Here is a 27,957-nt window from a genome sequence, read left to right on the forward strand (position 1 = left end):
TGAGCCGCGCTGACAGGCCACAGCCTGACCGTGTGCTGCTGCAGACCTCAGCACATCTGTCTGTTGTCCGTTTCCTCCAAGCTCTAACTCTTCTTGTCCCACTCCGAGCCTAGTGCCCACTCAGCATGGTAATGATATACACCTCTGCCTGGTCATCTCTGTCCCAAAGTGACATACAAGATAGTCATGTCAAGTAACATGCAGCTCAAGCCTGGCGTCACTATAGGGCGGACGGGCCTCCGTTGTTGCATGTACATGATAAGACGCTCTGGTCCAGCAGCCACCGAGAGGCATCAGTAAACAGCCATAGCTCCCTCTATGGGGCAGCACGTTTAAAGGGACATGCTAAGATTACTTGTGTCAGCATTTCAGCCGAACACTGGCACCGTGTTGACATGCAGCAGATGAATATTAAACCTTGAAAAACAAAGCTGTGCTTGGAGCAAAACCCAACATAAATACTTTTCATGCGCACACACACACACACACACACACACACACACACGCTCAGTCTTGAGCTTCCCTCCCAGCAGGCACAATCACACTCAGGCAGATAATTCAGTGTCACAGGGAGCCTTGTCTCTGACCCCTCTGGCCCCCTGCAGACAGAGGAAGCAGCTGGACAGGGACCCACGGCTGCCTCCAACTCACTTCCCCTGGGGAGCTCTAAGGAGAAGAGTCCCTCTCTGCCTCGGAGAATGACCAGCTGAGCTTCCACAGCGCAGTATGCGAATGTGCCGTTATGTCCCTGCATCCAGGAAAGTCTGAGGAGGAGGAGCAAGCCTAATAAATGAGCAGTACAATACATTCTGTTACACTGAGATCTCAGATGGGATAGATTCTCATGCCTGTATTGGTTTTTCTTCTACTGGTTAATTTTGTGCCTTTTCAGATTTTATATTCAACAACTTAGGTTACTACTGCGAAACCTGGTCATAACAGGAATTAGGTTTTTCACTCAGCTCACTTTAACCAGTAGACTCTTAATCCTTCACTGCAGGAACCGAGCCACACTGCCAGAACCTGACGACACAATAGTGTGTGATTCAAGTTTGGTTACACACACACTTATTCAATGACGAAAGAGGCTCTAAGTAAGTGCTTATTAATAATGTATGGTTAAATGGGAAATGTTAACATTTTTTTCAATTGGTTTGGCAGCCTGATGAAATATTAAACAACATGAGAGCTTTTGTTTTAGGAAAGGTAAACACGAAATTAATAATATTTTTAAAGAAAATGAGCTTGGCAGTGCAGAACTTTGTCTCTCTCTAAAGATCACACACAAACTTTTTAAACAAGACAACCACAATAAATTATAATAATAGTGAATAAGCAAAGTCTGTAACATAAACCTTGTGCACCTAACAAAGCTGTTAGATAGATCTTACTACTACTACTAATACGGCTACTACTACTACTACTACAGCAACAAGCATTCAAATAAATCTGGAGATGAAGCATGTATTATTTAATAAAATAAATAGGTTTATTGAAAAACAAAGCCATGTGAACAAAGTGGGTGACTCAGTCTGAGTCATGGTGAGTTTCTGTGATCCGTCTTGTTGGGCTTTCACTCAGGGTCCCAAAACTGTGCAGCGGCCAGAGCTGTGTAGGACAAAAGCCACAGAGAAACTGTTAGTTAAAGACTGCAAACCCTCACAGAACAACAAACTAAAAGGGCTTCCAACCGTTATGTACAACACACTTCCTAACTACTCGGACACATTTGCTAATACAGCTTTTAATGATGCTCCGACTTCATGGAGGAGGTTGTTATTTCGTCAGCTGTTGTAACAGGGCCTCCAGTGGAGTGCCGCTGTCCAATCAGATGGACAGAAGGTTGATTGACCTGCTTCCAGGGTCGTGGTTGCTATGACATCCAGTGACATGACAACACAGCAGAATGGAAAGCTAGACAATATGTTGTCCAGGCTTTGGTCAATCAGACACACTTGATATGAACATCCAACTGACTCACAGCTCTGAATTGAATTTAATTGAACGAAAAATAATAATAATTTCTGAAAATACAACAAAATGAAGTGTGCTTTTCCGTTACCTTTAAGCAAACCCGCCCTCGGATGAGGGCATAGGGAACGGGGCCATAGCTCCTTGAGTCAGTGGAATTCCTAAGGTTATCCCCTTCCAGCCATACATGGCCTTTTGGAACCTAAAAGCATCACCGCATATGGAAATAGGTCAAAAGAATCATGAATGTAGGCTCTTTTAATGCAAACAATAAGAATCCCATAGAATTCCAACTCTGACCATTAGTTAATTATGTAGTCAGAATCTACCTTAACCCCATCCGCCCCCAGCCGGTCGCCTCAGACTTCCCTGCCTCTCCGGCCTTAACGCCAACCTGAATGTCTCTCTTTAACCCCATACCGTCTTAGGCGAGGGGTCATGGGTAACGGGCAGGGTCGGGAGGGATTTAGGAGAACTTCAAACAGGGTCATTAGGCTGTTGCCTGAGATCTGCGCCCCTCTTACCCAGCGAGGGCAAAGCCAGAGAGGGGGCTGAGAGAGCTGGGCAGACAGAGAAGAGAGAGAGGGAAAGAGGAAGCTAGAGAGGGCTAAGCCGCGGCTAGCAGCAGTGTCCAAGGGTCTCCACCGCGGTCCGACCTGCCAGTGGGGCGCTTATCCAAGCGGGCACTAATTCACAGTGACACCAATTATGATTAATCTCATCACTTTAGGAGAGTAGGCTTGTCAAGGCCCTAATTAAGTGTGCTGTCCCCCTATATGTGCAGACAGGATCAACAACACATTATATTGTCATAATGGGCATCACAATCCACGAGTCTATTTTTGTGTTGCCTAACTTTTTAACGGCAAAAGTCCTCTGGAGGAAAGAAATGGTATGAATAAAGGAAACCGAACGCCAGCCACACTGGAGTGACGTCACAGCTTTGCCTCAGCTCTTCCTCCTCATTCCCGTCGCCCGGCTCTTCTGTGATGATGTTCTCCTGTCCTACTGTGGGACCCTGTGTTTTTGTTTCATATTCCATAATTGAGACAGATGATGTGACATAATCACGAGCCAGTGACATGTTGACCTAACATGAGGTAAACAACTCACTGAATAACGACGACACAAATGAATATCATTAAAGGAGTCATCTGAGAACCATATGTCAGCATGCTGGATTCCCACCATTACACCTCATTAACATGGTAACATATGCTGGCTCCCAAGCACAAGAAAAAGAAACGCCACCGTTTGTCATCTGCCAAACCAGAACCCCCGTTTCTCCTTGTCCTCCTTGAGAAAAAGCCATTGTTATACGTGTGCTACAAACCCAGAGGTAGCTCAGGAAAGTTTTGGGTGAAACCGCAGTCGAACAACGACTAGAGCAGATCAACGCTCAACAAAAAGAGTATGGTCACTGAGATCCAAATGAAAACAGCCAAAAACACAGGTTTTGATTCTGAATTTTAAACATGAGACCTGAGGAGAAGAAAATCAAGAGTTCTGACACCTGACCAGTTCAACAAGCAGGAAAGCTGGGACATAACACTTTGCAAGTCACAGGTGTGTAAAGAACAAAACCACTGTTTCAAATATTAATACATAGAATGAATATTATGATTAGTTCCATCCCGTTCTATTCAGTTAGGTTTGGCACACATTTACAGTTAGCCTTTATGGTGTAAAGGGTCCTCTCACATTTATTTAATGTGCCGTTTTGTTAATGATCTATTTTTATTTACCCAAATGCACCATTGTGATGGAAGATGATTTTACCAGTTCAGTACCAGTTACCAGGTTGGTGTTTTTGATGCAGATAACATTTAACCGATAATCCATGATTGTTTTTTCTACACGGTTACGTGTCATTTTAGCACAGCAGCAATATAAAAAAAGCAACGTTTGACAGAGTAATAGATTTAACTAGTGAACAGATTTTAAAGACCCAGGAAGGCACCAAACGCCGAGGCGCAGTATCTCTACACAGAGTCCCAGCGCTGGCAGCGCTTGGTGATGGATAGCAGAGATTTCACCCTCCCTGTGGTTGCAGGAGGAGTTGACGTGAGGTATTGTGTACCTGTCAGAGACATGTCGAGAAGAGCTGAAAGTGGAGCTCTCCTCACTGCGGAGGTGTGTTTTTCAACAGCCACACCATTACAGCGCTCATGTTAACATGATTGAGATAACGTATTATATGAATTATATTATACATGCAGGCTTATAGAGGTCATCTTACGCCATATTACTCTGTCTATCTTTACGGCAAAGAACACAGCGTTCCTGTCTCTGGGTCGCCCTCTCTCTCCTTGCTGTAATATTAGGGATCAAGTGTCATTGTTGTGACACAATAGCTCAGACACAGAAATGATTCCTAACAGGTGACAGGGCAATTAGGCTGCTGTTGGATGTCTCAGGGTGGAGAAGACCTGCCTTTCTGTCAGAACAAAGCACAAGGCGATGACAGGGTCTAACACCGCCTTCTAAAATTCTTCTTTACAGGTCCTCCCATAATGTCTCACGCTAATAGTCTCATCCAAACTAAAGTCTCTCAAGAAAGTCCTTAAGCTAACCTAAACGTTTATGTGAACAGTGGTTATTTTCTCAGTTGCCTCATTATGACATAAATATAATGTCTCGTAAAAAAAAAAATACTATGGCAAAGTTATGTGGCTTTGTGGTGAATAGCTTATTGGTTATTTTTAGGTTTGCCAACTTCAGTTTACCAGAACAGGAAAAAAAATAACCAAACAAACAAACCTGTAAATGAACAAATCTACAGGCAAGAATCTGATGTTGGTTCTTAAGGTTTTCAGATCTTCCTATAGTTTTAGAAGCCAGTACAAGACTGCCCCTAATTCCATGCACAACAGTGACATAACCGTCACAAATTTGTCAATGTGCAATTGTTAAATCAATTAGGATCTAGACGTCCTTTGAACGCCCTTGAGTCTTAAGTCATGCAGTGGTGTGGGCTGTACTTTAACTGACGGAGCTGATTGGACTGAAATTGCTGCAGTCAAATAGAAAGAGTAAGTTCATCAGAGTGGAAAAACCTATGGTTAAAGATTACTTAAACCAATGTTCCCAACAAAATGGCTTTCATTAAAACTAATAATTACAGTTTAAAAAAATATATACATCTTACAGGGAATCGCCCTGATGGACAAACCTAATCTAATCTAATACGTATAAGCTTAAATAGTGGTATGATACAGATCCCAAAGAATGTAATTAGACTAAATGAGAAGAAAAACACAAAGGAATATTTTTAATATTCATCAAATGACTAGAAACACACAACACAAATTCATTAATTTATGCATAAAAATCCACAAAACGAGTTAAAGTCAAACTTTAACCTAAACTTTACAGACTAAACAGTAAACATGTAGTTCTCCACCTAGTGGCAGGTTTAAAAACGACTGAAACTCACATCTGTCACTTCATCCCGAGATCACGAATCACAGCGTAATGATGTCACCTATCACAAGTTAAGTCCTCTGAATGTAGAGGTGAAGCTAGCTGAAGAGAAGCCTCTTTATTTCCTATTTCATTTGTTGAATGACACTTACAGGTTTGGCCCTATGCTATGTTTTGCTGAACCCATTCCACCGGCTGCCCACAGTCTATAAAATACACAATAAATTCAAAAACATGCATCATAAATGCAACCTTTGGTTTGTGGATGTATGTACACACACATACACACGCACTCTTGCACGCACACCTCCGCCCACCCATCAGTCTGTCCATTCGGCTGGCACTAACTCTAACAGGCTTCAGAGAGATTGCAGGCCTGAGCTGTGGGCGTTGGGGAGAGTAGTAATAGAAAAGCAATGACAGTGGTTTCAGCGGCAGAACCCCTGCTCACTCTCTGGCGTTATCACTGTTCTGAGGAAATATAGGTGTTGTGAAAAGCTGATATTTTGACCAATGACACAAAATGGAAGTGCGCGGCCTAAAATGCAAACGACGACGACAGCCTATAGACTGCGGCGTGTACGCAAAGACAGACCGAGAGATGATTTTCTTCTGCATTATGCATAGAGATTCTGTTTCTCATTTTAAGGTGAAACAAACTAAAGTGTTTTGTTGTAAATATCTTCTCGCTTTATTCTTCATTTTGCTGTAATATTTTTCTTCCTAAGAGGCTGAAAGCCAAACAGTAAAACCACCAACACGAACTGCACTTAGTAAAGCAGGTAATCAAGCATGAGACTGTTAACAAAAAAAAAGGGAAAAGCACCAGTTTTGTCTGATGTAGACATACTCACATATGTGTGGGACTTGAACACATCTGATGGGCCACTTGTGCAGATCTTGTCACCCTCTAATCCAATAACCCTTTTACAAAGGTTCATATTTGGGTCAAATGGACTCTTTGCAATTACTATGTCACCCCTGAAAAGAAAAAAAAAGAACTTAATCTGAAACAACTCGAGGTACAAAATATCCAATATTCACATACATCTATGAGAAACCGCTATTACTGAATTACTGCTAATTGATAATGCACATTTTTATAATTTCTTTTGGGATCACAGCAAAATGGCCAGAAAATGTATGCGTTTTGAATACATATAGACTGTAAAAAGCACATAAATCCGCAAAAAAAAGGGAACCTACGTCTGTATTTTGCAAAGGTGACGACTCATCCGTTCAGAGAAGACAATATCTTGGTTGACAATGGTGGGCTCCATGGATGGACCGGAGCACTGTGGACATGGAACAGAGGATTGAAATAACAAAGGTTTCCCATACACAGGCGACAGGTGATTGAAAATAAAAATAAGTGTCATTAATTGTGTAACCTCAATACATACTATCACAAATTCTCCGACATATTCAAAGGTACAATGTGCAATGCAGCCATACTGGACCGTGTAGCCCACAAACCCCAACGTCTTCCCCAGGAGACTGCGCAACATCACCTGAGGTCACAGACACAAAAACACAAGTTAGGGTCAAATGTAACGTGTACAGTTATCAAAAGGTTTGTACGTTAAATAGTGATGGCTCAGTCTTTCAGTCCATTTATGGTAGGCTTTACATGGTTTCTAAAAGAACAAAAGCTGTTTGGGGTTTAATTTTTAAAGGTGTGGACAAGGTTGTCACAGTTGGCCTACTGCTAAGATGGCACATTCCCTGGTGTTTCATTCTCAGAGGCTGAGTGGCCAGTTCACACCAGAAAACCGCCCTGAACTCTGGTCCTGTGTAGGATGGACCAATCAACACCTCGCGCTCAGGTGATGGACAAACACACAAGCTGTGACACATCCAGCCAAGCAGCTCTGCACCGTGCGCCGCTAATCCCTGACTCTGCGCTGCCTCCGCGAGCACCAAAATCATTAGAGCAGTTATCAACTTCTGTCAGCGCCACAGAAACACAACGGCACCCCCCTGCACCCGTCGCACAAACAAACACACCAGGACGGGCCTCGTGTCTTCTGAGCAAACATCCCAGCCACACTCCGATTATTGACTTTTACTCAGGCCACAACCTGTTACCTGTTGGGTGGACAGAAGAAAGCAAGTCAATCTTTACACACGGCCATTTGCAGGCGCACCTGCACACACGCAGACACGCAAACAGACTGACATTGTATGTTAAGAGGAGGATACGGTTTCGCTTAGAGGTTAGTCTGTACTTCAAACATTCTCAGCTCCAGCTGCCGTACTGCCACTCCACCACAGGGTAAAGAAATCTCTTTCTCCGTCTCCTTTATTCCTCCTGTCTCTGTTCCTCTTTCTCTCTCCATGTCTTCTCGCCCTCCCAGGGTATTATTAACCAAAGCAAGCAGAGCGGAAACCAAAGCCCCAAATCCGCAGAGCCCTGGGAATGACTTCCCAAAGATGGACATGGATTAGACCCCCAATTTCTCCCTTGCCCCACCACCTCCACCCTTCTTTCTCCCCATGTCCCCAACAGACCGGGTGTCAGGTGGCTCTTCCAGCCCTGCCAAAGGTGTTACCCCTAATCCCATTACCCACATCCCCCCTTCCACTCCTCTCACTCATACACACACACAGTGCTCTCCCATTCATGCCAACTATATTCCACCTATTACACTCTATATCCATTCTTTCATCCCTTGCATGATTTGTCTCTTTGGCCCATTCACCATCCTCTCTGATCCAAAAGGAACCAACTCCATCCTTTCACCTCCCCGCGTGCTGCTACTCTGCTCTTCCTCTGATCACCCCCGGCAACTTTCTGCTTTTCACCACCGCGGCAGGTGAAGGAGGGCATCTATATGCTCAGCACAGGGCCCAAATGAAGTGCCCCTATTCAGCCGGAGCCAGCTGTTGTTTCTTTTCCAGCCCTAGAAGAACTATAAACTCAGTTCTCCCCCAGCTAGTGCAATAACACCTCTGGCCCTATAATTCCTCTGTAGGGAAGCAAGTGGTCTAAAGGTTAATGTGAATCTCAGGTCTGCACTAAGGCGACATGTTCAACTCTATTTGTCTTGCTCTTGGTTTCCCCCACCAGCGTCTGTCTGATTGCAGTAATGTAATGCACACTCTCATCTTTTTACATGTTTTTCCCTCTGCTAGTCTGCGGATCAGGAATCTTTGCTTGTGCAGTGGACAGCCTCCCGAACAGCTGCCCTCATATCTCTGTTTCAACCCCCCCCCCTCCATTCCATTCATCATAGGTAGGGATTAAGGGACTTTGCATAACAAGATCACACGGCCAGTGACTGATATCAAGAGAGTCCATATGCAGCCGCCTGGTTTTCTGAGGCACCCTCTGTCATTGATAGTGTGTGTCTGTGTGTGTGCAATGTAGCTGTACATAGTCAATACTATTACCTATAATAAAATGTGTATATATGATCTGCAGTGACTCCTGTGGGACTCAGAAGGAGCTGGACATCCGCAGAGACCTCTGATTGCATCTCTATTACTGCTAATTCCCCTGAGTAGCCCACACTATCTGCTGCCCCTAATACCCAGCACATGTGTATGGCTGGGGGATACCAACATTAAGCGAATGCTAATTTACAGCTGTAAATTAACACAAAGTCTCTCTGTTAATCCAGGATTACATGCCATGCTACAGTGGCGAAAAGAGGGGGATTCCAAATTAATAGCTGCCAATGGAAACACCTTATTGTGTGTTTAACTCTGTGATCCTCTTACCGAGGCAGCGCTGTTCACGCAAGGCAGAGCGATCGCATGGAGATGAAAAAACAAAGCGAAAGCATTCTCTGCACAACCAGGAGAAAGGGCAGCAGCAGGGATACTTATCACTGTATCCACCGGCTGTCAGAGACACTGAGAGTACACAATTTAGGAGAGTACAAAAAAATTGAATGAATTTGATGATTTCTTTTCTTTTTTCTGTGACATGAACAAAGAGGCATCGTGATCGCAATAGCAGAGAACAGTGAAGCTCCTCAAGAAGCTAATAAGCATTGGGCAAGTAGCTATTGTTCATGCATGTCAGCCAGTGTGATGGGTTCAAGAATAAACACAGAGAATGACCTTGGAAATGTTAAAAGTTTAACAAATGTTTTTAAAGTCAAGTTAAAGTTATGGCCAATACATAAATACTTAAGATAATTATTACTTCAATTACTTGAAATAAGTTTAATTATTATTTTTTTTGTTTGAATACATCCACTACAAAAATCTATGTAGCCCAGGAGTGGCAAGCAAAACTAAACACATCACATTCACATCAATAAGTGAACATCAATAACAATAATCTAAGTGTATTAACACTACTTGTCTCAAGAGATTTGAACCTGCCATTGGCGACTGGTGTTAATTGATATACATGGCCAGTCTATTAGAACCACAAAGAGAATCTCAATCCAAACAGCACACAAGGGCCTTGCAGTGGTCTCCTTACACAACTAAATTAGGAAAACATGGGCTGAGAGAGAGCTGGGCAACAGGGGGGCTAAGAGGCTTACAAGCCCCTTGTCAGATATTCTTCTGCTCCCTAAGGATCCCAGATGGAAGGGAGTCTGGAGGAGCAGGCTTGATGCAGAGAGGGGACGAATCCCACCTCTGATGCCTTCCTCTGGACAGCAGAAGGCAGAGGAGGGTGGGGTATTAGTCCTGTTGAGCAGAGTTTGATTTGATCTTAATGCGAGCTATAAAAAGGGCAGAGGTTTGGCAAGCAGGGGGGTCTGTTTCAAATATCAGTCAATCAGAGATAATCCTGCTGATTTAGACACAGACACCTGGCTGGGTGGAATGACAGATGTAAAAGTATCAGAGTGCCCCATCTCTTCTAGGCCTGCCTTATATCAGAGGCTTAATCAAAGTGACTGATTTCCATATTGCTCTTTTCATGGTTGCTAACGGCAACACAGCCGTGAAACAGCTGAGAGGTTACTATTTGAGGAGCTAAAGGTTTAAACCCACAATCAATGGGTCAGACAGAACAAATATAGCCAAGCGATATGAATACAACTGCTATGAAGTGAAAGGAAGTGTGGGTTGACACAGTCCCCAGCCAATTACACTGAATGGGGAAAAAAATCAGCTACTAAGCCTTATTGTATTGACCACAAGCAAATGTATGGTGCTGTCCTGGTGCTGAGAGAAATCAAAGATCTTATCAGTGTTTCATTAGATTCACAAAAGGAGTTTGTGTTTTGCTTTGACCAGCTCCCCTCAGAGCCAGATACATTGTAACAGTAGGTAGTGACAGACGACTCAACCTAAAAGCAAAGCTACAACGTTGAAGAATGTAATCTCCTTTGATTCTAGCATGGTTCGTGTATTGTCTCTTTAAACAGTAGGAGAAAAAAAAATAGACCCTCTAAAAATGGCCACAACCTTTCGTTTGTGAACAAATCTCAGGAAACCAAACTAAAGACATTCAAACAATACATATGTTGAATGAATGGAAAAAGTTACATGCATAACCATAATTAGCTGTGTACGAAACCCATCCTTTGCCTATTGTACATGTACCCTTAGAATATAACATTTCTTTCAACGCAAACCAAATAAATAAGGTGCATGTTGATGACAATCTTGCATCCTCCGGACACAAGAGTCATACGGTTTCTCTCAGACGATGGCAGAGTTAGACTTAAGAAACCAAAACACTGACCAGGAAAGGTCTGGCATGTTATGACTGCTGCTATTATATGGTTCAATCAGATACAGAGAGTGATAAAAAAAACACTGAAGAAAAACACAGGCAGAGATGACATATTGATAAAAAAGGGAAAATTGTGGTATTTCTCCACAATTAGGCTGCTATGTTGATACCAGCACAGAGCCCAGGGTTAAATTGGGCTTTAGGAGAACAGGAAATCAGGTGACCGGCTCAGAGGATGTGGGAAAAGTTTCCACAGCCACATCGCGCACTGCTGAAGCAGGCTCTTCTCTTTCTGATATGCAGGTCAGTAAGCGCATCCTATTTGTCTCATATAGGCTTTCCACAATGCCCAGTGTTGTCTGTCAAGATATATTCCCTTGGTCCCCTGTCAGCACATATAAATCTCAGCAGTGCTGTCAAAACAGCAGGGCTGCCTCTGCTGAGAGCATTTGTAAAGTGAGCAGTTGGGCGCTTGCTTCTTCTGGAGCCTTACAGTATCCTGTGATCTTGCACTGCCTCTGGCCTTTCTCTGCCACACAAAGCTCTTTGCAGCTGTCTCAAGGATTACAGCGGTCACTCATCAGTCAACCAGTATTAATAGTGGACATTATACTATACAAAGAAAACTGGCCTTTCCTCTACCAGAAGTGCGTCCAATCTGACAGAACATTTGGTGTTCTTGAATATATGAGAGGCTTTCACTGTCAAAAGGTCCTTTGCCAGACAAAATGATAATTATGTTTCCGCTCTATTCAAATGCACCATAATATTGTGACATTGAGCTGATTCATAAATGTAGGACCTAGAAAACAGCTGTGGAGCACTGCCTTGCAGTCTATATTTTGTTGTTTAACGTCCCTTACAAAGAGACAGTTACTCACAGACATCAAACTAGTGAGTGACATTTACATTCATTTACACATAAAGTGAGGGAGCTCATCACCGTACACATGTTATCTTGAAGTTGCAGCATGTTTCTTAAGTACAATACGATTGTGGTGGTTTGAACGTTCGTCCTCTCAATTTTACACCTACCCAGCCTTTCTTAGCACATCTAAGCACAGATGTTTGTTGGTGGGTAGACTTAGTAGAAGACATTTACAAAGGTCAGTCCTTGGCAGGATACAGAGTAAAGTAGACTAGACTGCACTAGGATAAAATATGAAAGGCACACCTGCAGACAAGAAAATAATAGCTTGTTAACATATCTACACGCTTAACAGGTGTCGCCTATATTTCCCTGTTTGTATTCAATATCTCAGTCTGGGATTGTGATGTTTTGTATTATACCAACAAGGTCATAGCGGTAAATAAGAGAACTCAGCTCAGATATGGGGGATTTAACAGCGTCTGGATATCGCCAAAAACCTACATATACTACATACAAACCAATTCATACCTAATTCACCCAACACACAGTAGGCGACATTAGATAAAACATAGAAAACCACGTTATTTTACTCACCTATGAATGTGAAATCCGAGTTTTGAGCATACATTCACAAACACAAACTGAACTTGTCGTTGAAGGCTTTAATTCGCCACATCGAAACAAACGCTGCCCTCATTGGTTCAGCTGCACCAAACCGGTCGCTGATTGGATGATGGGTTCCAAAACAGCATCAGGCGTCACCACGTTACTAGCAATATGGCAGCTCCAGTGAACAGTGTGGGTAAACCCTCACCTGAACGTTTACCGCTCAATACTACGAGCTTTCAGAAGAAAACAAGGAGCAAGTTAATCTCCATACCTGGCACCAGACCTTCGGTTCAAAACGGGCAGCTCTTAGTTTCCACCGGTGTCACGTCTCTCGACTATCTCCTTGGTTAGTGGTTTAACGTTAGCAGTAGCTACACATGCTAACTGGGATTCCTAATGTAGCGTTAGCCGGGAAAAATACAGGGTATTTACAACTGTAAAGCTGAGGTTTTATCATCTTAAAATAAGTATTTCACGGTTAGCACAGGGCAGGTAAACTGTACTGAGAGTAAAATGTGCAGCAGAAGTTACCTTAACGTTTTTTTGCTGAAAGTTGTGTTTAAAAAGTTTTTTTTATAGTTCAAGAATATATATTTTTGTAAATCTAATGAAACACATGAACACATAATGAAACATAACATTTCATGACATTGAATGTTACATTTCTTTACTCAAACATTTTACCAAATGTTTTGATATTAAACTCATTGTAAGGTTGAAGAAGTAAAAGCAAAGTTTAGCTTTTGAAATGTTGTTTAAATTTAGCTCAGTGTTGAAAATAATGTGACACTGATATGTGTGTGCGTATAAATAATATATATATATATATATCAGACACACTATATCAGATATAGGAAAATTATATTATGAACTCACTCAATACTTCTCTTTTTGTTTTACAAACAGGTGGTGGATTAGCTGTTGGAACGGTACTTCTTGTAGGTGAGCATCTAGCTTTAGTTTAAACTTCAATTGGATCTAAACACATTTATTTATTATTAAATACATCAAAAAGCGTTCTGGAAAGAATTTTAGATAGATAGTTATATAACATATATCCACTAACTAAGTATGAAGTCACTACTATGATACTATGTATTTGTACTGGTTGGTTCGTAAGTATATGTTCTTCTAATTTATTTATTTCCTTCTCGCGAACAGTCATTCCCACAAACACACATTGCAAAATTTGTCTTTCTCAGCTTTGCCTTCAGAAATAATTTTTACATTTTTACTATAATTAATGAAGCCCTATGTTCATACCTCCAGGCCTCCCTTACCTTGCCTCTCACTGGCGTCATGAAAGAAACGTTAATGGCGTAATAACCAGCCTACCAGTATAACAGCCATCCAGTTTATATATATATATATATATATATATATATATATATACTACAGCATGTAATGCTGTCTATGTTTTTAGGTTCTCTGTGGTTCGTGTGTCACTGTTTAGCCGAATGGCAAATAGATCAATGACCTGAAGGTTACCATTTAGAATCCCAGGTGTTCACACTTCAACTGAGATTTTTAATTAATATGCTCATCTGCAGATGCGTCATACAAGTCCTGGAATTACATTCAATACAAGTGGGTTTTCTCGTGATGTAAATGTCCTCCACTGTATTATTATTATTATTATTATTATTCATCATAGGCTAGGCTATATGCACCCATAGACAGTAAGGTTAAGGTAGTCATGTTTCCCCTTGAAGCTGTAATTTGTGTGTAGCTAAGGCCTATACCAAGTGATGATATTGCTTTGCCCTTTAATTCATCCCCCCAATCGATGCAGGAGTCAGTGATTACACACTAATGCGTTCTTCCCTTCCATTTTGTGAATCAATGTACGGTTGGTTTCATCTAGTAATGAGAGACACAGTAAAGGTGAAATGCGTGTGTGTGCGCTCGCTTCTGTTTGTCTCTGTAAGAGTAGTGTGTGCACATACTGTGCTTTCTGTGTGTCTGATTTGTTGTGGGAGTGGGTGGGATGGGGGAGTTTGCTGTATATGTTTGTTTCAGGCAGTCATCTCCTACAGTCTGCCCCTTTAGCCGTGATGGCCTGTTTGTGAGACACAGACATAAAATTATCAGACTAGTCGTTGTCTGTCTTTGAAGTGTCTTGAGCTGTCCATCCTGATTTGTCAACCAGAGGGGGATCAGCTCAGTATGGCCGCTGTCTGAAGATCTCTCGTCTCGTGTTTTTGAAAGAACAAAGCTTACCAGCTCTAATTGTATTGACCATGTATAGTTTTTATTTCATTGTTCTCATAATAATTACCATAAAATTAATTAAATGGAAAAAAACACAGATTTAAATATTTTACAGTTTTGGATAGTAATAGAACAAATGCCATCAATAGCTACAGAAACTATTGTTTTACAAAAATATTGCCAGTCTCCTCAGGGAGAAAAACTAGTCTGAGTTAATCTTTGATGGTGACAATTTAAATGATTAAAATCTAGTTTCTTGATGTGAAGCAATTTTATTATTCCAGTTTTTTAAATTAGGCAAAATTGTCATACTTCACATTTCTATTTTTTAGCTACTACAATGCCTATTGACAGAATTGATTTAATGTGTGAAGGAGGAGTCCCTCTGAGCATTCTAGTATAAAATATGGTTTTATTGTTTGTCAAATAAAATGCTAAATACAGCTTTTGTATTGAGAGATACGCCAGTTTATGCCAATAAGTTGTGGACATTAGGCTATTTAATGTAACATACAACTGTACAGTAAGCCTCTGACAGGTCAGCCTTCAGATTACAGGTACAGAAGGTACAAAGAGGAACAGTCACTGGAGTCAAAATCTATGATCTGAGATCTAAGTATTTACAGTGTACTAATTAGTAATACAATGGGCAAATTGCTATTTAGTAGATTATAACCACCGTTCTGTAGTGTTTATGTTCTGTAATTTTTCATGAAGGGCTTATTCATTTGTGTGTCATATAGCTTCTTTGTAGCAGTAATAATACTTCATAGTCCAAAGACTCATACAAGGGGAAAAAACACTCTGACCTAGATATTTTGTCTCCTCCCCCTACAGCTTTAGCAGATATGATTCAGGACTCCTGCTCTCCCACTCCCCTGTGTAAAGGCAAATGAAGCTGAGGCGTTTCCCTCCTGTTACCAGACCTTAGTCCGAATAAGCAAAAAAGAAGAAAAAAATCATCCCATGACTGGCTAGAGTGACTGATCTACCTCAAAGATATGACCGCCCCCCCACCCCCTGTTGCTTCTATACCCCACCACCTCCTGCCCACCCCCTCTCCTTACCCCCCACCTCAACAGCCTAATGACTCCTGGAGGTTCCATTTGTAAGGCTCCCATAGAAACACAACCACAATAGGCCCCATCTTGAGAGGGCCCATCTGGGAGTCTTTGTGGGGCCTGCTGAAAGCCACAAAGGCCTGCTGACCTAGAAACCCATCAATAAGAGAACAGGGAGCCCCACCGACAACAAATTGAAGAGCCATGGAATTTCCTGAGCCATCCTAAGTCCGTAGGTGAGGACATAGAGCAGGAACGTGGGAGGGGGAATTCTCTAGATTTTCGAGGATGACACGTCAGGATGTCATTCCCAAACTGTCAGCTGTATGCCCATTACCTTAAACTGTCACTGTGGCCTTTGTCTGCGTGTCCACTGTTTGTCATTGTGTGGAGGGGCCTATGAAATCTTTCTAAAATGGTGATTGTGACAGGAAGCATCAGTAGCATGCTGGGTAGAGTTATTTGCCCCACTCAGGGGGTTTCATGGTGATGATCCTGGCATTTCTGTGGGTTTGGGGAGTGAAATAGCCGGGTGGCCACTCTGTGTTCACTGAATAAGGCTACGTTTTAGAATTAGGCTGGATGTTTGGGAAAGTATATTTGAACTTTTGGTTCAGGTGCTATTATTATTGCCTGAAACAATAAATGAGATTCAGTTACACCAGCCAAGGTTGAGAACTGCCCTCCACATGTGTATTGCATTTCACCATCTTTTACATTTATGAATAACCTTGATGTGTTAGCACTACAAAGATAATAATGAAAGGATGCCATTCACATTAGGATTCAAATGAAAGTCCAGAGATTCAACTGAACCACATGTCAGGAAGCATTTTGATGACAGGCACCATGTTATCCTACTTCTGCCTTCTTCTGTCAGTCGCCCTGACAGCTGCTTTACCTTTGCGTTTCCTTGGGAGGGGTCACTTGAATTCTTAAGACAGGTGTCTCCATCTCACCTCTGCTGCTGGTTGGGGATGTGATACGTGCATGTGGACAGGAATACTGTTGGACCCTAACAAGAGAAGAGAAAATGTCATGTGTGCTTTGATAGTCAGGTCACGTAGTAACACCTATGTTTCTATGACATGCCAATTGCCATCTGTTCCCTACAAAAAGTAACCTGGATATGGTCCTTACATCAATTACACGCAGCAGTTATGATGTGGTCATGAACTGCTGGGTCTGTGGTGTCAGAAAGAGACACAGTCTTATTTTAGACTTGAAGCTTATATATTTTTCATCGGAAAGATGTTATAACAATTTGAATGGCAATGTCTGGTTATTTGACTTTTCTTGTTTCTTCTGTCATGTGTAGAGGAGGACCGATATGATAGCTACTCTCGTATGATCTTAAAGTACTTCCTCTCGGAAGGAGTGGTGTGTCGACATGAACTTTTTGTGGCTACAGCTCAGGATGACCCAGATGACATCTTACAGGTAAGGCTAGATGACGTCCGGGCTGTAATATCTTAAGAAAGAAATTTGTTTTTTTTCTCAAGGTTTGACAAGTCATTCACAGAGAAGCAAAGATGGCCTCAATATGTCTGTTTCACCATCATCCCTTTAGAAAAGTTGTCCTGTAAAAACAACACTTTTGAAAAAGGTTTATTTTTTATTTTTTAGTTATTCAACTCAGTTAATCAACAACGTATACTCCACAGTTAAAAGTGAAATATTTATTCTTCAGCACTCCTTTACACTCACAACTTTCCTTTATTGTGTTTGTACTTGTGAGTGTTGGAACTACTTTTTTGTGTTTCCCATCTCCATTGTCATGAATATTGCGAGTTTTATTATCAATGCCATTATCTTGTGTTAATTTTGGCTAAATTTTACATTCTGATGTGTCTGTTTACTCTTTCTATTGCTCTATCTGTAACTAACAGATAAAGGCATATGGAGGAAACAAACCATCAACATCATCAATTGATCATGATTTAGCAGGTAGTATAGGCGTACAGCTTTCTCTGGGGTCAGTGGGGGTATTTGAGGGGTCGAGGGTGGCATGGTTGTGGCATTGTTGAAATGTTTCCTGATAGATCTCTCTGTAAAGAGGACCATAGCTCCAGAAGCTGCCATACAGGAGGAGGGCCTCTCTCACACTGATTGATAGTGGGAGGGGTCACAGCCTCACCCTCTCTTTACATATCAAAGACTTATTAAGAGAAGGAAACTCCCAGTGGGGATATATCACATCATTTACTGTTTTCACAGCTATATTCATGGTATGGTAATACTTACATAATTGCTAAGGTTTATGCGTTACAATAACAGTTACACAAGAACCCATATCAGAATTAATCTGATTTAAAAGACTTTGTTTTTCATGCACTGCAGTAATTGTTTACTGGTTATGCTCCTACTAATTAATTTCTCACATGCCCCTATGTTTGAACCACAACTAACCAGGTGTCTTGAATGCTTTATGTTTGTGGAAACTCTCTTTGATTGAAGGGCAAGAACAGGTTCACCTACAGGAGAGGTTATTTAATGTACATATTGTCTATGAATAGACAAGGCTGCAACAGTGTGGTACAATGAAGCCCTTCTCATGTTACAAAAAGACAATGACAAAATTCTAAATCGGCTTTAATAAACATTTTAATTGTTTGAACTGAATGTATTTGCACAGGAACTCCCAGCTCCCATCTTGGATGATGTTGCCATACACAAGCCGCTGGAGCAGCCCTTGCTCTCTTGTGAACCTTCGAATAGTTTGGATGCCATGAAGATTGCCTGGCGCTATCAAAATCTTCCAAAAGTTCAGGTAATCTGACTTTTAACGCCAGAGCTGATGGGGAGCGAGTAGCAGAGCTGTCATGTATGTGCAGGTGTCCAGCAACTTTCCATAGGGATTAATAAATTATACAGAATTGAAAATTCTTTCAACCTTTTTTTATGTTAGAGTTTGCATTAATATATTTGTAACATGTGCATTAGAACTTTTCATAAAAGTGCAAGTCTCACTGTTACTGATAGGGGAAAGTAGAGCATTGGTTCTCGGATCTTAGTAGTTTGGCAGTTGTCTTCACCACTAAATCCATCAGCTTCTAAACTCCTTTGTGGAGTGAATGAGGCCTTAGCCTTTCTTTTCAGAGTTGGACCAGATTACTCACACTTAGCTGGCGATAGGTAGGCTTTTCAGTGGTCCCCAACTCACATATACACAGATACACACACGCTTGCACCCCTGCTTAGCCTGGGAAACAAGAGTACTTTGTAGCCTGTGCATTGACATGTCTGCTCGCTCAACCCTGTGACCCAGACCTGCGCCTCTGTCTTCCCCTAAATCCCTGCCTTTCCCCCTGCTAGGGTTGGCAGCCCTGCACTCTTTCTTCCGCTTTGAGGAGAGGTGACCCTCCCCTTCTCTGCAGTCTTCCCTCCTTCGGTCTATAATCCATATCGCTATGTGGATTAACAGCACACAGTGTGTCCCTGGGGATCCTCTCCCTCTTTCTCTCTCCCTGGAAACTTCTTTATATCTGTGTCCTTTCCTCACCTCTCCCCCTTTCCCTGTAAAATCGTCTTTACAAACCACTAGTAAGCCCCACCAAGGATTTGCATCCCAAATTCACCCCCAGAGTCAACGCTTACTTTCCCCTTACACACACCTCTCCTGGAACAGCCCACTGTGTCACTCGCCCGATGAAGACATCAGATCAAAGGTGAGGCCGTCAGGGCGGGGATGGAACGCTAAGCGGGTTGCCTGGCTCACAAAGAGAAGATGAGCCCCTGACTCCCCTGCCCCGCTGACCCACTCGTCCCGCCAGGAGAGGGACACACCGGGGGCCTTAATCCAGATTAGGAGTAGATTAAGGGCCTCTTTAACAATAGAATCCCTGGTTTCGCTGAGAGAAATTCTCTCTTTCAGCTGCAGGAAAACATCCGCCTTCCCCAGCATCCCTGACACGTTTGCTTTCACAGCCAGAAGTGGACATTTATGTGAAGAAATGATTAAGAGCATAGTCATAGTGCTTATTTAACTTCTCTTCCCTAGGAATGTTGAGGAATGACCCATAAACAATGCAATTGCATTACCATGGTGTTGTGAAGCACAGCCATTTAACATATCGGAAAGTCAAATAAGTTTCTTTTTACGATTTACTAGTTGAAAGCACACTTTGTTTAAAAAGCCAGCATCAAGTGTGAGTCGAGTTGAAGCTGTTTAAATAAAAACCTTTTTTTCTTGACCTCTTCAGAGTGCCCTAGCATCTTCGTCCCGGTTCGGGCACTACTATGACGTCTCTAAGACAATGGAGCCAGAAATCCGCCAAGCAGCCAAGTGCCATCGCTTCTACCTTCCAGAACATCCCACCCTGTCATCACCCACGCACAGGTAAAATGACATTGTCTGCACAATACATGGAAACTAATGCGACACCGCACACTGAATACGGGCACACAAAGATAACATCATCTACATAGCACTATGGGACAAATCAGACATCATCCGCACAATATGGGTTAGTAAACATGGCATTGTTCACAGAATACAGATAAGACAACAACTCAAACAGACCAGCCATCATTTAAAGACCACAGACTGTAAAAGCCTGTCGCCTGTAACCAGCATCACTGGGTGAAGGGCTGTAAATTATTGTTTTCATTGTCCATCTTGATTTATTGCTTTATCTATAAAATGTTGAAAATAGTTTAAAAACACCCACTAGAGGATCCCTCAAGGGAGGACTCACTGGAGTCTAGGGGAAGGTACTGCATCGATATTGACCTGTGTGTAAGAGACAAAGAACAAAGGTGCTGAATGTGCTTTTCTTTAAAACATAACCTTAACCACTCACTTATTAGATATATGCTGATTAATTGTGTGTATTTCAGCTAATAATTCTGTCTCTAAGAAGTTGTTTGTACAGTATTTAGTACCTCTACTTTTTCAAAATCTTTGTTTCTACTGTTTGCATGCTCATATGAAAGCCTAAAACATTTACATACATACAATTTTCACTTAAAACATTTTTACATACTGGATCGTTTTTTCTCGTTACCCAAATTAAAGGTCATATAAACATCACTTTAGTTCTTTCACCATTCTAAATAGTTTGCCATTGGCCGAAGTCATTCAGCCTCTTGCAAAGGTTGTCTATTCAAATAAGGGCCTTGTTTGCTCAGCGTCTGTTTGATTTCTCCTGCGTTGAGTGTACTTAGGGTTCAGAGGTCATGCAGGCTCTTTACTCGGAGAGTGCTGCTGAACACACAAGGGCACACGATGGCACACTCGCACACGCTCGGTAAATATAGCAATCTGGAGGACAGAGGATGTACAGGAGGCTTTATAGAGGCTGCTTCCCTTTATTTGAACAGAGACTGTTAAATAGAGCCCCCTACGTGTTCAAACACCGTACAGATAGACCCTGGAGTCCACAGCATCTTCAAAAAAAGGTTACATATATCCATCCCTTAATATAAAAGTTCTATTTTGTTTATTATATAATTCATTTGTTCCAAATATTTACCTCCACTGACACTAGTCGATCTACTGAGTGACATGGTGGTACTACTGAGGTTTCTAAATGGGTTATAGATCTGAGACATTTTGACAGCAGGAAACTACACCTGCACTGCCCCAACCCCACTTCATTACAGGCACACATACACAAGGGCACATACTCAGCACATTACGCGCACACACACACACACACACACACACACACACACACACACACACACACACACACACACACACACACACACACGCAAACTCCGAAACAGGCTACACCCCCTTGCACGTGTCCACAGCCCCATGTTGATACCCTAGCTGTTAAATTGCTCCGTTTCACTTGAAGGCATAATTGGCACAAATTGCTCTCTAGGTGATACAGATCCTGTTGTTTAAGACCAAGCATCCCCCTTCTCTCCTCCTTTCTTCTCTTGCTGAATGAGAAACTCTGTGATAAAGACGCTTCCATGTGTATGATCCTAATTAGCCAACGCACTAGCCCCTGTAGCTAAGCACCTAGACCTTTTTGGTACCTGAATGAGGGGTGCTCAGTAGGGGTAGATAAAATACAATGACCTCACTCACAATGGCTGCCAACCAGAAGCAACCTCCTGCTCAACTGCACGTCAAACCATCCCAGCCCCCTACCTCAGAGCAGAGGCATGGGCAGAGAGGCTAAAGAGGGTAGGTGTCCTTTTTTCACCAAACCAGCTCTATCATTAGCCCCAGCGGGGTCAGGAGACACCATTGTTGGGCTGAATAACTGAAACAGAGTACATCGATATACTTGGCGCAAGTGTAATCAACACAAGTGTGTATTACTGTTCTTTATGCAGGGATATGGGCGTGTGAACGATCTATACATATCAGCTTTTGTTCCCTGCAGGTTGAATTGACAAGTGACATAGCAGCCCACTGTGATTCACTTCACAGTGGTCATTACAATGGTGGGGCGTTCTTAAGTGGAGAGTCCTGTGTAAAAAGATGGGGTTAACATTCCTATTGGCTCAGCAGTAATTCATCTCTGACTGTTGCTGCAGTGCAACTGTATGTCCTTTGTCAGCAGTGCACATCTCACCCTTGATTAAACACCAAAATGCTGTTCCATGACAATTTTATATATCAGCCCATTAATCCCTCACCGCTGCTTCTCACTTTTCATCTTTGCTGTGTGTACTGTATGTTTGTGCCTATGCGGTTCTCATGCCTCTGTCTGTCTCGGCACAATCAGATCCTCCGGGAGCTGACAGAGAACCAGCCATGTTGTAATTTAATCAACCAAATAAATTAATTGGATCTCTTGATATGGATCATCTGTCTGCTTGAGTGACTCCAGAAAAGCACAGTCAGGGAGAACATGCTGCCGTCATAGAGGATTAAGCAATGCGGTGATAGGTCTTTCTCACTTTTAGCAAACTGGTTTTAAACACAGTTTTTATTCATGTTCTAAGTAACCATTTTTTTGTTCTCTCCTTGTTTGTCTCCTCCACTTTGTCCACTCCTTCCTCCATCTTGTGTTCTCTCCAGTCCCGTGCTTGAGTCCTACTCTGCACTGTTGAAGTCACTTCAAGACATCATACACAAAGAGGGTTTTGATGTAGCTGCACCCATGGTAAGAACTGAAACTGTTATTATTTTTGAATTTGCGTTTCTCATCCCCAATTTTGAGATCTTTACCGTTTATTTTCTGCAACCGCAGTCTCCTCCATATGCGTCTTAAGTTACTTTCCTCAACCACATTATATTCTTGAAACATGGCCTTTTATTTAGAGGTCTACAGTTTGCAGCATGCCCCTTGAAGTGAAGCTCACCGGCTTTACTTAGGTCACATCTTGAATGTTTCATTTCAGCGTGGTACTGTTAATTTTATTTAGTTTTAGCAATAATCACTTCAGGTTTATCACACATAAATCCACATCTACACACAGTCAATCAAATGCCTTCTCAGTATTTATTGATTTGTTGTTGTTTTTTTAATAGACAGAAATGCAGCAGTATTGTAGCACAGAAGGCAGGTGTGCCTCTTCCTGTATTTGGAGAATATTATTATACATTGAAGTAAAGTAACATGTCACAGGTTGGATGTCTGTTTGTGCTTACAATAATTACTGTGATCTATTATATTATAATCCATTAAAATTGTGAAGGTTTCTATATGTTAGAGGAAATAAAAAACATTCCAAGTCTGCATCTGTGACCCCAAGCTTTTCTGTCACATTTCAATCACCATTCTGAGTGTTTACCTGTCTTTCAGTTGCTTGTGTTGGCCTCACCAGTGTGTGTCCCAGCTGTGTCTGTCTTACCTTTGACATACATCTTTTTAATAATGATCAGTCCTCTATAGAATGCCAAAATCATCCATGGCCCTGTCTGTCTCTTCTAGCATTTCTACTTATGTTTCACACGAGTACATCTGTGAAAATGACAAGATGTCGCTTTACATATAGTGTGTGTGCTGCCTCATTCACCTACATTTGGTGACCCCTCTGCTCGTCACCTGGAGCCACCTCTCCTCCTGTCATTCACAGACAGGGTTTACCTCCAGTACCCCCTACCCATCCTCCCTGAGCGCTGTCACTCACACGCCAGATTAACTGCTGACATCATTAAAGCACTGTGGCCGCCCGACATGCTGTTGGCACAGTCCAGGAATGCAGACCAGCACAGAGCGACATGGGCACTGGCACAAGAATGCCCAGTATGGGAGATAGTGTGTGTGTGTACATTTATTTGTTAATTTGCAATCACAGTTGAGTAAATCGAGGCAGGATTCATATAAGGTGTGTTATGAATATACCAGATTAGAACAATGGTTAAACTCCCTGAGGATACTTTGTGTTTTAAGGGGACAGAGGTGGCAGCAGGACTGTGAGGCTCCATACAGACAGGCTGGTGATTAGGTTCTGGTCCCAGACTGGCTGTAGTCTATATGGCTGGCCTTAGGTCCTTGGCTGGACTCTACTGGCACTGTTCCCTGATTTTCCTATAGGCTAAGCTATATGAATTAAGTTTGGCTTGTTCTTGTGATGTTGCCATAGCAACGGTTGTGGTACCGGAGTACATCCCCCACAGTCACCCGCTGGGCTGTATACATAGAAATAGATTTCTAATTGTTTGCCCCAAAGACCTGTGTAGGCAAAACCTGCTAAACAAAGAAATAATATTGACAAAGGCACATACACTGCAGTAATAATTAGTTAAGTATAAAGGGGAAGACATGGGCACTTCCACTGAATGGGGGGAAAAAAGTGCATAGTACATGTAAAAGTCTTTTGTTAAGTTTTGAGCCTAGTGCAAAAATATTTTTAGAAACAATGAGGTTTATTTTTCTTAGATGCTTGTGATTCTAAATCAGACTGAATTGAAGTTTAGGTTGGGGAAGTGTTGAGATAATACAGGTGGGCAGATAGGGGAGAGAAGAGCATATTTTAGATCAAAACTTTGTTTTTCACTGTTGGCTCTTACCTCTATAATCAAGAGGCATCCTGAAGCAACCCCAAAGGAAAATAGGTTTTGCTAAAGGTTAAGAACCTCTTTCTGCTGGGACAGGCGCTTTCTTTCACTGATCTATATCCCACCACTGTTTGGCAACTTTTTTCTGCCTTCATGAGAGTAGGTTACCGTTGATTTCTTGTGGTGGGGTGGGGAGGTTTCAAGGGAAGGCGCTCCACCCTTACCAAGGCCCCCTTGGCTGCAGAGCATCGCTGTGGTGCCAAGAATGTGCTGGGGTTTCTGGGTGGCAGCCATATTGGAAGCCTGTCTGACAGGTCCATTGTGCATGTGTCAGATGGCCTCTGTGATTGGGCAGTTGTGTCCAGTCACGTTTGGGCACCGTGTTCCGATCGTCTGTGCTGGTGAGCAGACTGTCCAGTAGCTCTCTCCAACAGTTTGGGAATACAACCCAGGAGAGAAGCAATTTCTGTAATAATTTAAAAGCAGTCATCCCCATAGGCTCTGTGTCATTCAGTTCAATCAAACTGTAACATTTCATTCAAATACACAATGTTCATCAGTGTCACATGTAGTGTTTGCACAGCTCTTTTGTACATACTTGATCTTTTCTCCTGTTTTTTTTTTTTCTTACAGTCAAGGCCCCGTAACATCTTGCGCATTGGGCTCCACTCCCTTGGCTCTGCTCTTTGGGGTGACGACCTGACTTGCCATGATAACCCTGCACACCGCCATGCCCTAACCACCTTTCTCTACGGACTCCGTGCTTTGCTGAGGTCATCACTCGCCGTTGCAGTGGTTACTGTATCTTCACATCTCATCCAGGTGAGACGTTATTTGACACCTAAGAATGACTCACTACTTTGTAAGCATCCACTAAGAACATACTGTACAGTAACACATTTCATTAGGAAATGAAAGTTACTGAAGAGTGTACTGCATAAATACTACATTATAACAAAATCTGCAGCTAAACCTCTGCCTTTGATTCATCTTTTTATCCATCTACTGAATTATCTCAAGTTGGATATATATAAAGCTCCATGAATTTACTTATAGTATACATTTAGAATATTTGTGTAGACTAATATGCCTGTATAATTTGCTTTGATGGAGCATGAGGTTATAAGTCCATTGTGTTGAGGCCTTCTTTTCATCCTGCACTTCAGTGTCAACACAGTATGAATTACCCAACAGACCCACATCCTTCATAGGCCTCTGAATCTGTTACTTTGTTTGGGCTTTAATTGCTTAAAGCTGTACTTAGTGAAACATTTTATTATCTTATAAATAAAATATTCCTTAATGTAGTTGTCTCTGTGATGGTGTGCGTGTCTTGGAGGGGGGGCTGTGGACTGCGAGTCTGTGTGCTTGCGTCTGTGTCCAGTCTGGCCTCTCAGTGTGAAGGTGGAGTCATCTGCTGAGGCATATGGCAAACCACAGCCCTCCCCCAGATACTCGACCACAGAGGCACACGCACCCGAAAAGCCATCTGAGACTTTGTACCAGTATTTTTTTTTCTTGGTCATACTTCAAGCACACTAGATTCTTATAGTCCTCATCCTTGAGCGCATAGAAGCAGCATTATTATCCCCTTATACAATGATATAAGTAACTTTCAGAACAGCTGTGTTTTCACAACAGGCTCTGGCTCCAGGCCTATATGCTCAGTGCACAGCGGCCTTGGCCTAGTCAAAAAAGGTAAAGTGGCTAACTAGCAGATGTCAGCTGTGGTGGGAGCGGTCCCCCTGTCTCTCTCTGGCCTCGTCTCCAAACCCTTAATCTGTCCCCACCCCCTCCTACACCCTGGGGAGAGAAGTAAATGAGCGGGTGAAATTTTGGACTGAATCAGGTGTTTGGTGACTTAGCCAGCGTTTAGGTAATAAGAGGCTTTTAAGATGAGCATCTATCATATTGTCTTGTGATTATTGTAGTGTTCCAAATCTGCTTTGACTAAATTTACTTAAGATAGATATCTAAGTTATCAATTATCAACTAAGGTGACCTATTAATGCAGTCTTTACCTCATGTGTACTTTTCACAGAGCTTGTTACCAGAGCTTTTTCTGCCGGTACCTGTTCTTTGTTAATCAGCATAGGCCAGTGTGGCCTTTTGGAAAGCTGAGTAGGCTAGCAGCAGTAGGCTAGCAGCAGTAGGCTAGCTGGTCGAGACCACACTGGACTCTCTATCCATTATTGAGCAGCTTGGGAAGCTGAGCATCTCACTGAAAGCCTCCTCACAGCCGCACAGTGCCACAGTCCATCTGAAACATTAATTAGGCTTGTCCCAGCCCAGTCCCCCTCCATCACACTATCTCCTGCTACCACACCCATCCTCACAAGTGAACACACAAAGCAAAATACACAAAATGCACCCATATACACCTCGCCTGCTGCTCACACTAAGTGGTGTCCCGACCTATGCAAATATTGTGACCCACAGCTTGGACTGGTCAAGCACCAGACCTCTGTGGTGGGCTGCAAGAGGTGGTTAGTCTTTTCCTCTTTTTTTGTATCGTTTATCTTATACTGAGTAAAAAGTTTCCTTATGGTAAAATGTTTCCTGTGTATGACAAAACTCATAACATTAATGTGTTTCATAATGTGTAACTGTGAGACAGTTACATATTATGTGACTTAGCTACTGCGTAGACACTGTATTTTAATACAATGTATATATTACTGTATATACACATTCTCTAAAGTATGTATAAAAACACTACTAATTTTGGTCAAAATAACAGTAAAATATGCAGTAAACAATTTACTGTTAAAATACAGTAAATTATATTCACAACTCACTCTAAAGTTTTACATGGTCTCTGAACACAAGTCTCTGGAAGCTGAAAAATGATGGTTTGGTTGTTAGTTGAGGCTCAGGGTGTTCGTGGGATTTACACTCATGGAATCTGAGCTAATTGAGCCTGTGTAGAGTTTCAGTGCAAAACTGACACGAGTCCTATTTGAGCGCCTTATCAATTATAAAAAGCACTTTTAAAAATTTACCTTTGAGGTGTGCATTTTTGTGATCACCTTTGAGCTGAGTAGCTGTGGAGCATGTGCAGGTCTCACTGACCTCATTCTGCCCTGTTGTGACGCTACGGAACAGCTCTGTGTGGGCACTTTGGATCCTTCTGACTTTGACAAATCTGACTCTTTGCCAAGGAGCCTCGGTATTTAAGTAATCACAGAATAGCTGGACAGGCTAACACCGATAAAGTTTATGTTGCTGTCTCACACACAGGTGCTGTTTTTTT

The 27,957-nt window shown here is 42.2% G+C and overlaps 2 protein-coding genes across 6 annotated transcripts in view; one reads left to right on the top strand and one right to left on the bottom strand.

Annotated features, from left to right (window-relative positions):
- Positions 1–1,467: 1,467 nt before the first annotated feature.
- On the bottom strand, positions 1,468–12,916 carry immp1l (inner mitochondrial membrane peptidase subunit 1). 2 transcript variants are annotated; one of them, XM_029144516.3, is made up of 6 exons: positions 12,793–12,916; positions 6,798–6,905; positions 6,601–6,689; positions 6,249–6,375; positions 2,063–2,173; positions 1,468–1,608 (listed from the first exon to the last, which is right to left on the bottom strand). In XM_029144516.3, exons 2-6 carry the CDS (start codon positions 6,900–6,902, stop codon positions 1,528–1,530), a joined length of 513 nt encoding a protein of 170 aa, XP_029000349.1. In that variant the 5' UTR covers positions 6,903–6,905; positions 12,793–12,916; the 3' UTR covers positions 1,468–1,527. The 2 variants fall into 2 exon arrangements, with proteins under 2 accessions (XP_029000349.1, XP_029000348.1); XM_029144515.3 differs by lacking the exon at positions 12,793–12,916 and adding an exon at positions 12,507–12,663.
- The window catches only part of elp4 (elongator acetyltransferase complex subunit 4), a 78,889-nt gene continuing 63,588 nt past the window's right edge, over positions 12,657–27,957 (top strand). The window contains exons 1-8 of one of the 4 annotated variants that reach the window (XM_029144514.3): positions 12,764–12,867; positions 13,428–13,463; positions 15,570–16,029; positions 17,112–17,233; positions 18,429–18,563; positions 19,996–20,132; positions 22,779–22,863; positions 25,338–25,526. In XM_029144514.3, the coding sequence (XP_029000347.1) occupies positions 17,141–17,233; positions 18,429–18,563; positions 19,996–20,132; positions 22,779–22,863; positions 25,338–25,526 (639 nt within the window). In that variant the 5' untranslated portion in view covers positions 12,764–12,867; positions 13,428–13,463; positions 15,570–16,029; positions 17,112–17,140. Of the gene's footprint in view, positions 12,868–13,427; positions 13,464–15,569; positions 16,030–17,111; positions 17,234–18,428; positions 18,564–19,995; positions 20,133–22,778; positions 22,864–25,337; positions 25,527–27,957 lie in introns of all 4 variants that reach the window. The other 3 variants (XM_055507276.1, XM_041070038.2, XM_029144512.3) reach the window with 3 other exon arrangements.

This window comes from Betta splendens, chromosome 3 (assembly GCF_900634795.4).
Source record: "Betta splendens chromosome 3, fBetSpl5.4, whole genome shotgun sequence".
Lineage (NCBI taxonomy): Eukaryota > Metazoa > Chordata > Actinopteri > Anabantiformes > Osphronemidae > Betta > Betta splendens.